The sequence below is a fragment of the Physella acuta genome, unplaced genomic scaffold (genome assembly GCF_028476545.2).
Source record: "Physella acuta isolate Inbredline_101_S28 unplaced genomic scaffold, ASM2847654v3 ptg000833l, whole genome shotgun sequence".
Classification (NCBI taxonomy): Eukaryota; Metazoa; Mollusca; class Gastropoda; family Physidae; genus Physella; species Physella acuta.
Window position 1 is genome coordinate 60,392 of NW_026732351.1, and position 11,041 is coordinate 71,432.

Here is an 11,041-nt window from a genome sequence, read left to right on the forward strand (position 1 = left end):
ATAATCCAGCGTTCTATCGCTCAATCTTTTTAGATATGCACACAGATTTTTAAAAAAATAGAACATGAATTGAAATACAACTGGTTTAATTATATTTATTTGCTTTTTTATTGAATTATGTTTTCCTTAACGCCAACATTTTATAAAGTTAAATAGCATCGTAAGTTGAATTTGACTTCACCGGAATGTGACACACCGCAAGTCACGTGATGGCCGTTGTACCTGTCTTGGCTACTATGTAGGGATGTACTTGGTTGTCTGCAGCCCGTCGTAAAAGTTGTGTACAATGTTATCTGCTAAAAGACTGGTCGCTACGGCCTTCATGTAGCAGACGAGAGGGAGGGGTTAGCAGATGATGGAATAAATAATTCGGCCAAAAGTTTGAACAAATATTTTGGCCAAAAGTTGGAATAAATAATTTGGCCAAAAGTTGGAATAAATAATTCGGCCAAAAGTTGGAATAAATAATTATGATACACCGCGGGTCGGCTCGTTTCTGATAGTTAAATAGTGAATACCTTAACTTCTCATTAACTAATGTAAACAACTCACCGGAAGCCAGCTGATGAACACGTGAACGCCACCTGTATGGTGACACCAACGGTGATCCATTCCTTGGTTTCTAAATGACTACAGATCAGTGGCGCCCCCTGATCACTCTGGTGAGAAGATCAATAACTGTTGTAACTACCTCTACACCTAGATGTGTGTTTAACATTCAGGAAAGGATTCTCTCACTAGGGGGTTGGGATTTTTTTTCCGGGGAGGTCACTGACCAGCATAGTTCAACAATTTTTAAAGCCATTAAAATATTAACTAATGGAAGCAGTTTTACTCACTAACTAAACAGTTAGGCTAAAAAAATACTTCCATTTTATGATATTCTTAGAACTATAGTTTTAAAAAATTATATTTTAAAGTAGCTAGATAATCTTGGGTACATTACAATTAGTTTGTATTAAACCACCATGGAAATAGTGTTTATCTTAAAATACATGCAAGCAATTATTCGTCATATTTTCTCTTCAGTTCCCAGAATATATGTGTCCGCCCCTTAAAACAATATTACAACATTATCTACCATATAACAAAACTGCAACATTATCTACCATACAACATAACTACAACATCATCTACCATACAACATAACTACAACATCATCTACCATACAACATAACTACAACATCATCTATCATACAACAAAAATACAACATTATCTACCATACAAGGTCCCGTTTTTGTTGTTTTCCCATCGGCCCGGGTGAAGGTAAAATTTCTGGAACAGATGCTGCCGGCGTTGACCTTGACCTTCACCTCCAGGAGCGTTTTGCTTGATGACGACATGGCTGTGACGATGTAATTAAGTAAGACAAGTACAACAACATGCATGTAATTATAGCAGACATTCAAACTGCTCACTTTACAATTGAGGTACAGATTGAATACTTAAACTCTAGTTGATCGTTTAATTAAACATACAGCATAAAACACCATATATCTACATCGAAAACTTACAAGAATATATAACTTTTAATGTATGTATCATCACTTTTTGAATAACACGAAGGGGTCAGTTTGTTATATTGTGTTATTGCTTGTGTTGACAGGTAACGTCGCAAGACAGTAGCGGATGGAGGGGAGTGCGGCCCGTACTGGGTGACACCATCCAGGGGGGTGGGGGTGAAACCAGAAAGAAAATAGCTAATTTTAAAGAGAAACTCTACTTTTCCAGTTAGTTTAATAACTTATCGAAGTTACATACTTCATTAGACCCGGGGGGGGGGGGGGAAGAATTTCGGATTGGGGTGATACCATATTTGCTATAGTTTTAGTGTATGAAATGTAATGACGTCGTCTGAAGAGGGGGAGAGGGTGACACCCTGTATTACCGCACCGGGTGTCACCCCACCTAGTGACGCCACTGGTGTTTACTACACCATCCCTATGATATGTGCACGGTGTTACAGAGCGTAAAGTGTCGCTTACTGTCAGTGGTGTCGCCGTAGCCCACAAACCGGCAGTCGTTGAAGTCGATCTGGGAGGTGAGGATGTTGGCGTTAGGGACACAGGCCGGCTGGACACACCCGGCGTCAAACACAACGGGCTGGCTCAGTGAGACGGTGTACAGTAGGCTGCTTGACTGGGCTGAGGGGGGGGGGGAGGGGTCAGGTGGGTGAGAGGGTAAGATGGGTTAGTCTTAGTGGGTTAGTGTTAGTGGGTTAGATGGGATAGTGTTAGTGGGATAGTATTAGTGGGTTAGTGTTAGTGGGATAGTGTTAGTGGGTTAGTGTTATTGGGATAGTGTTAGTGGGTTAGTGTTATTGGGATAGTGTTAGTGGGTTAGTGTTATTGGGATAGTGTTAGTGGGTTAGGGTTATTGGGATAGTGGTGATCGCTTATTGAGTTAGTGGGTTAGTGTGTTTGGGTTAATGTTAGTGCGTTAAAAGGTTTGGGTTAGGTTAGTGTTAGATAGATTATTACTGCAAATGGATTAGAGGTAGTGTATGTGGGTTAGTATTAGTACGTTGTTGTGTGGATTAGTGTTAGTACGTTGTTAAATAATGTATTGTTAATTTATTGTCTAATGGCTATAACAAGCTATGACATATTTATACGATGTCTTATGTGGGCCATAGTCACAGGCCCCTCTGGTAGAACTATTCCAGATACACCAAGTTCATTAGCCCTGTGTTAAACCCAGCTGTACCCAGTGGTTCCCAGAAAGAACCGCAACGGAAAAAAGCGCAACGGAAAAAAGCGCAAATCAAAAAGCGCAACGGAAAAAAGCGCACACGGAAAAAAGCGCAAAGAGAAAAAAGCGCACACAGAAAAAAGCGCAAAGAGAAAAAAGCGCAAACGGAAAAAAACGCAAAGAGAAAAAAGCGCACACAGAAAAAAGCGCAAACAGAAAAAAGCGCAAACGGAAAAAAGCGCAAAGAGAAAAAAGCGCACACGGAAAAAAGCGCAAAGAGAAAAAAGCGCAAACAGAAAAAAGCGCAAAGAGAAAAAAGCGCACATAGAAAAAAGCGCAAACAGAAAAAAGCGCAAACGGAAAAAAGCGCAAAGAGAAAAAAGCGCACACGGAAAAAAGCGCAAAAAGAAAAAAGCTCACACGGAAAAAAGCGCAAACGGAAAAAAGCGCAAACGGAAAAAAGCGCAAACAGAAAAAAGCGCAAACGGAAAAAAGCGCAAACAGAAAAAAGCGCACACAGAAAAAAGCGCAAACAGAAAAAAGCGCAAATGGAAAAAAGCGCAAACAGAAAAAAGCGCACACAGAAAAAAGCGCAAACGGAAAAAAAAGCGCAAACAGAAACAGAAAAATGCGCAACCAGAAAAAACACAACGAAAAATGTGCAAAAGATAAATTTAGCACAAAGACCATATGGACTAGATGACACATTTATACATGACTGTTAGGGCTGCTGTGAGAGTGTCGTGTTTGATCACGTGATCTACTACCATTTAAAGCGTACCACTACCATCTGCATTCCCATCACCACGATACAGGCGATAATCACTTTACACAATGCCTATTATTTTCTTGGTCAATAATTATTCAACTACTATTCTCGTATAAACATAAAACTATCGACATTACACGAAGTATCTTTCACATTCTCCCTAGTCCGAACTACCTAGCTTGCATACCATAACAACCCTTCCTATGGCAAAACTTCACTCTCTTTCATCCGCGTCATCAAACATGCATTCGTCATATCTCTCGTAACAACATTCATTCGCACCAAAATAACAATTTTGTATTTAATATTTTTTCACATCATGACGCACCTACCTAGTACCTACTACCCACCTACCTACCTACCTACCTACCTACCTAACTACCTAACTACCCACCTACCCACTTACCCACCTACCCACTTACCCGCCTACATACTTACCAAACTACCCACCATAAAAGTATCGGCGAAGTTCGTATGTTTCGTAAACTGTACTAGACATCTTTTTTTAATGAAAATTCATTGACATCATTGACGTATGTTACATATATGTTACATTTTGCGACAACCTTAATTAGTGCGTTGGGCTTGTATGAAAACTCACTTCGAACTAACTCAATTACATGCTATTTATTTTAACATTACACGGTAAGCGCCACCCAACTGTTGTGATGTGAGGTGAGGACAGGTTCGACAATAAACCAACACGAAAGTACGAAAGAGACATAGACTGCCTATTAGAGAATGGACCCCTTAACTTTCCTAACCCCACCATTTATTATACCCTACCTAATCTCTAAATTTCCTGCGCTAAATGTCACTTCCGTCCCAATCTTTCCTATTTTACAGAATTGTGTATACTATTATATAAAGTATGAGGGGGGGGGGATGGATATCAAAGTTTGAGGGGGGGGGGGGGTACAATCAAAAGTTTGAGGGGGGAAAAAGTCTGGAAGAAACACTGCATGTAGCCTGATGTTATTATAAAACTTCATCTCTCTTTGTTTCTTTATAAAAAGGTTATGGAAGGTTTTTAAGGTATTTTACTGAAATGTTTACCGGACGAATGCAAAATGATGTAAACAACCATAGCTCTTCTGTTATATAGGCTACATGCAGTGTTTCTTCCAGACTTTCCCCCACCCCCTCAAACTGTCGATTGTACCCCCCCCCCCCCTCAAACTTTCGATGTGCATATATATATATATATATATATATATATATATATATATATATATATATATATATATATATATATATATATCGAGGGGTCTATGGGGGGGGGGGGGTTATGACCCCCCATAAACCCCACCTGCCTACGCCACTGCATATAAGTATTCGCATAGATTTAGAGTAGCGTCCCTTTTGTTTACATGTTTTCATTACCCTTCAAACAAAAGTCTATTTTAGTTATATTGAGATTAAAGAATGTAAATAAATAGTATACACAATTCTGTAGAATAGGAACGATTGGGAGGGAAGTGACATTTAGCGCAGGAAATTTAGAGATTATGTAGGGTATAATAAATGGTACGGGACGGAGTGGTCTAGCGGTAGAGAGCTGGGCTGCTAATCCGTAAGTCTCGAGTTCGAATCCGGGTTCAAGCCAGCAGACCGTCCCTGAGTCCACCCATCTCTGATGGGTACCTAACTAACGTTAGGGAGAGTAAAGGCGGCTGGGCATAGTGCTGACCACACTATCTCTTCATATGCCGAGGTCACAGAAACAAGTGAACTCTACTTCACTTGCCCCATAGACCGTCAGGGAAAGGGAAACTTTACTTATAATAAATGGTGGGGTTAGGAAAGTTAAGGGGTCCATTCTCTAATAGGCAGTCTATGTCTCTTTCGTACTTTCGTGTTGGTTTATTGTCGAACCTGTCCTCACCTCACATCACAACAGTTGGGTGACGCTTACCGTGTAATTAAAATAAATAGCATGTAATTGAGTTAGTTCGAAGTGAGTTTTCATACAAGCCCAACGCACTAATTAAGGTTGTCGCAAAATGTAACATATATGTAACATATGTCAATGATGTCAATGAATTTTCATTAAAAAAAAAGATGTCTAGTACAGTTTACGAAACTTACGAACTTCGCCGATACTTTTATGGTGGGTAGTTTGGTAAGTATGTAGGCGGGTAAGTGGGTAGGTGGGTAAGTGGGTAGGTGGGTAGTTAGGTAGTTAGGTAGGTAGGTAGGTAGGTGGGTAGGTGGGTAGTAGGTACTAGGTAGGTGCGTCATGATGTGAAAAAATATTAAATACAAAATTGTTATTTTGGTGCGAATGAATGTTGATACGAGAGATATGACGAATGCATGTTTGATGACACGGAAGAAAGAGAGTGATGTTTTGCCATAGGAAGGGTTGTTATGGTATGCAAGCTAGGTAGTTCGGACTAGGGAGAATGTGAAAGATACTTCGTGTAATGTCGATAGTTTTATGTTTATACGAGAATAGTAGTTGAATAATTATTGACCAAGAAAATAATAGGCATTGTGTAAAGTGATTATCGCCTGTATCGTGGTGATGGGAATGCAGATGGTAGTGGTACGCTTTAAATGGTAGTAGATCACGTGATCAAACACGACACTCTCACAGCAGCCCTAACAGTCATGTATAAATGTGTCATCTAGTCCATATGGTCTTTGTGCTAAATTTATCTTTTGCACATTTTTCGTTGTGTTTTTTCTGGTTGCGCATTTTTCTGTTTCTGTTTGCGCTTTTTTCCGTTTGCGCTTTTTTCTGTGTGCGCTTTTTTCTGTTTGCGCTTTTTTCCGTTTGCGCTTTTTTCTGTTTGCGCTTTTTTCTGTGTGCGCTTTTTTCTGTTTGCGCTTTTTTCCGTTTGCGCTTTTTTCTGTTTGCGCTTTTTTCCGTTTGCGCTTTTTTCCGTTTGCGCTTTTTTCCGTTTGCGCTTTTTTCTTTTTGCGCTTTTTTCCGTGTGCGCTTTTTTCTCTTTGCGCTTTTTTCCGTTTGCGCTTTTTTCTGTTTGCGCTTTTTTCTGTGTGCGCTTTTTTCTCTTTGCGCTTTTTTCCGTTTGCGCTTTTTTCTCTTTGCGCTTTTTTCTGTGTGCGCTTTTTTCTCTTTGCGCTTTTTTTCCGTGTGCGCTTTTTTCCGTTGCGCTTTTTGATTTGCGCTTTTTTCCGTTGCGCTTTTTTCCGTTGCGGTTCTTTCCGGCCACCGTACCCAGTACAGAGGCGTAGCGACCCTTCCCGGCGCCCGGGGACAAACTTTTCGATTTGCACCCCCTCAACCTTTCAATTTATTTTTCCAACCTATTTTGGCGCCCCCTAAGGTCGGCGCCCGGGGACATATGTCCCCCCCCGCCCCCCCCCCCCCCCCCCTCGCTACGCTACTGACCCAGTATGCTGAAAGTGTGGTTTATTCAAATATCTCTAAACAAGTTCTCGTAAATCTCCGTGTCTTCGCCAAGTAGAACACCCCGTATGAGATTTATTATTTTAGTTTAATCATAGTTTCTTTTTAAATCTCCATTTTATTTGTTTCAAAAGTTATAAATAGTACCCTCCCTCTCCCATCTTCAGAATCTGACTTCTTTATCTGCGCCTTTCTTTGCTTATTTCTTAGGAAAAGATCACATTGATCATATTTTAAATTCGTGGCTTACGCCAACGCCCCTTCTACCCCTTACTGCGCTATAACACGACATGCCCTTGGTTACTGTAATTGTACGTTACTCTAACATACTTGGATCTAACTTCTGAGCTGTGTTAGCAAGAACAACAGGAGATGATGTTGAGACATCTGTCTGGTTGTAGGACTCGACCAGGGCGTAGAGCTGTACACTAAAACAAAAACATAAATCAGCATTTTGGTTTTTTTTGTATTTAACAACTAAAGCATAAAACATCATTTAAGACCTATTGTTAAACGAAACAGTGACACTATATACGCCATCAAGTAATTTAAACCGCTATCGATTATATCGATACTGTATTCAATCCAAATCCTAGATCTTCCACTAACCATACACATACTGAAATATTTAGCGTATTTCTAAATGTTTCGAATATGTACGGGACTCAGTGCAAATAACATGCAAGTCTGATTTTATTATTGGAGTTGGATGTTTACGGGGATATCTCAAAATTAGCATTAAACTGACAGGTGTTTGATTGGGGGAGGGGTTGGTTATTGTCAGTTTTTCATTCAGACATCTCTTCGAGGGGCAACCTCTCCCCCTCCCCCTCCCCCCCCCCCCCGAAGTACCTCTACCACCCCCTTCCACCAGAACAAAATCTAATTTATATAGAAAATATATACTTATACCCCCCCCCCCCCCCGCCGCACCCACTGAAAAATTTAGTACACCCCGAAAGTTTCAAAAGCCCCCCCCCCCCCCCCCCAACCGGAGAAATAAGTCTTAAATAAACACTGGTTAATGTTGAGTACTATATAGTGAAAAGATCCATATTTGTATGCTTGTGTTTGTGTGCCCCCACACACCATCTACCCACCAACCGTAACTGCCCTGCTAACCTCTGAGCCATTTGTAAACAGGAGCCGTCAATCAGTATTTTGTCCTCTTCCAACAGAGTGCCCATACACATGATACTTTCACTTGCACCATCCGGGTCTTTGTAAAGGCCGACAACTCCCGGATACTCGCACTCCGTGGCGATGTCTGTAGCCGCGAACATTCTCTTCGCCACGGTCTGGAGCCGGGCTGGTCTGTTTCTCGTGTAGTAGCACGTCTCTGGGGGGTACGACGGTGGGGAGGGGGATGGGTAAAGTGTGTGTTTTAAATTTTATTTAAATTCTATAAAATAAAAATCAAGTTTACAAAATTCGACTCTGTATTCAAGCCTCAATATCGGTAGACCAACAGATGTTTAAAAAATATATTTATTTCTTGAATATCGATAGACCAATAGATAATGGTTTAAAAAATATTTATTTCTTGAATATCGGTAGACCAATAAATAATGGTTTGAAAATGATTTATTTCTTGAATATCGGTAGACCAATAACTAATGGCTTTTTAGCGCAATTTCCTTACAGGAATTGCGATTATTAACTTGTCATTTCTGGATGGATGGATGGATGTGTGTCCGCAATGGATGGATGTGTGTCCGCAGCTTTAAGTCGTATCTCCTCCTCAACGAAGCAATATCGAGGACTAGTTTCAAAAGCAAATATGTTAAGCAAGTTCCAAGGATGATTGTGGGCAAAAAAAATTTCGGTATTCCTTCCTGGATTTCCCGGAAAAGCCAAAAAACCTCGAAAAAATGCAAAAAAATATCCTTTCGTTTGATCACAAAAAATTTAAAATTGTTATGGATAACATAAGGAAATTGCGCTTAAATTGTCACTAGACTTTTTATTAACTTGTTTTTGTATTGGATGAAATAGTTTGATCTACCTGGTCGTGGTGTTGTTGTTGTCGTTGTTGTCGTTGTTGTTGTTGTCGTAGCTGCACAGTTGCAGTAGGTGGCGAATACATCGTCATGCCCCTGTGCACATACTAAGAGACAAACACATATCAGTTTATCAACAACTGGTTACCAGTCAATATCTTTATATGTAAGACAATTAAATGCAAGCCCCTTTTTCTTTCTCCTCTCCCACCACCACCACCCACTATCCTATCCTACCTACAAAATATTAACGAGCGAAGTGCTGAAAAATCATCAAGAGCTACAATATAAAATGACTTATCAATGCTAACAAGCTAGTGGCGTAGATAGGGAATGTTGGGGAGGGGTGAAGGTGAGGGCTGTAATCCCGCCCCCCCCCCTTTCATGGACCCCCCCCCCTCCCTCAGAATGACAGCTCTCTGACTTCAAATAACAGCTAGAGGGGGGTGACTGGTGCCTCCATGTAGCTTTCAATACTTTTGAAAAATGTTGAAGCCGTCAAACCTCACAATATACAATTAATACTGAGTGATACAGTTCCTTAAACACCTAATACCCCCCCCCCCTCCATTAAATCAATCACCACACAATCACATAAAAAGACCAATACATCATTAACTACATTAAATCTATGACAGACTCCCAGATACAGATTTACCTAGTAGACAGTAAGCGCTGTCTGGTGGTGCCGGTGCTTTAGTCGTGGTGGTCGTCGTTCCCTGGACCAGGGCACAAGGTCCACCTAGCATGAACTCTGGACACGTGGGAGAAGCGAGGAATTTATTTATAGTAACAAACACGGAAGTGGTTGTGGTACCTGACCAACTTCAATAATATAATGATGATGACGGTACTTTGTAAGTAACTTTTTTATGACTTGAATATCCGCAGTTCAATATAAATCTTTCTGTCACGTTTTAAAGATTTGTATAATTTTTTTAATAAGCTTAAGATACTTGTAATGGATTTTTATGAGATTTTTAAGATTTATTACTGGATCATTTTGGTATTATTAAGAGATTTGAACCCAGAAAATCTTGACAATTACTAAAACAATACATTTTAAAATCTGACCTGTGTATACCTACGTTTTATTGAATAATGTATTAAACTCCAGATATAATTTTTCACCTGCTGTTGTTTTCCTACCAAGACTTCATATCAACTGTTTCAGAGACACTTTAGATGACAATGTGTTGGTTTAGGACGGCGTGGCGTAGTGGTAGAGCGCTAAATAGCTAACCCGAAAGTCTCGAATTCGAATCCGAGTTCAAGTCGGGTACTGTGTCCATCCGGCGCTGATGGGGATTTAACTCACGTTATGGATAGTAAAGTTGGCTGGGCATAGCGCCGACCAAGGTGCCGAGGTCACAGGAACAGGTGAACTCTACTTCACTAGCACTATTGACCGTCAGGTTCGAAAAGGGAACGTCACCACTATCTGAGAGTGTTTTTACTACAAGATCACGATGGTTTAAACTTTAAGCCTTGTATTCTCTAATAGTGATAGATTAATTTAAGTGAAGATCACGTTGAAATCTCATTAAGTTAGAAATATATTGCCAGCTGTCCTTAACAAATTATAAAGATCATTTTCTGACGTTTATGGTTTAGGTGGTCCTGGCAGTGGTGTCACAAGGATTGACATGTATGTTCTTATGTCATACACTCCGTTATAGATCTATTCATTAGTATGATAATATTTCAACAAAAACCAGATCACGCAAAGAAAAGTTCGTATAGTACTTACTGCTACAGATTGCGGCTTCGGAAAGCTTGCACAAGAAGAATATAAAAAATAAACCAACTAAAATTTTATAAATGTGAGACATTTTTTTTAAATTTAAATTTTGAGCTAAGCACTGGCTAAACAAGCAAGTGATGGAAGAAAATATGCCCTGGGTGTTAACGATTAGCCTAGCCGCATGTGTGATGAGATTTGGACATGTTTTCGGGAATTCACCGAGCTATTATTGGAAATCTATTTGAGGACATGCAGACGCTTTTGTCTAACGTTGTTTATATTAGACGACATGTGGTCAAACGAGGCTCGTGGGACGGTGGTTATACATGGACAACGACGTGTATACAATTTATTTATCTACCCATAGTCTACCATACTGTCAGTTAAGAATAATACCAGTTTAACATTTTTGTAGAAAAAAACAATGAAGCCCCAGTAGTCATGTACATGTTTGGAAGTA

General features: G+C 40.0%; 1 protein-coding gene across 1 annotated transcript; it reads right to left on the minus strand.

Annotated features, from left to right (window-relative positions):
* Positions 1-143: 143 nt before the first annotated feature.
* Positions 144-10,749, minus strand: LOC131951857 (serine protease 55-like). The gene is made up of 9 exons (XM_059314260.1): positions 10,588-10,749; positions 9,496-9,591; positions 8,843-8,944; positions 7,960-8,176; positions 7,168-7,265; positions 1,987-2,145; positions 1,222-1,346; positions 553-659; positions 144-318 (listed from the first exon to the last, which is right to left on the minus strand). The coding sequence occupies exons 1-9, from the start codon at positions 10,667-10,669 to the stop codon at positions 312-314; spliced, it is 993 nt and encodes a 330-aa protein (XP_059170243.1). The 5' UTR covers positions 10,670-10,749; the 3' UTR covers positions 144-311.
* Between the last annotated feature and the right edge of the window lie 292 nt (positions 10,750-11,041).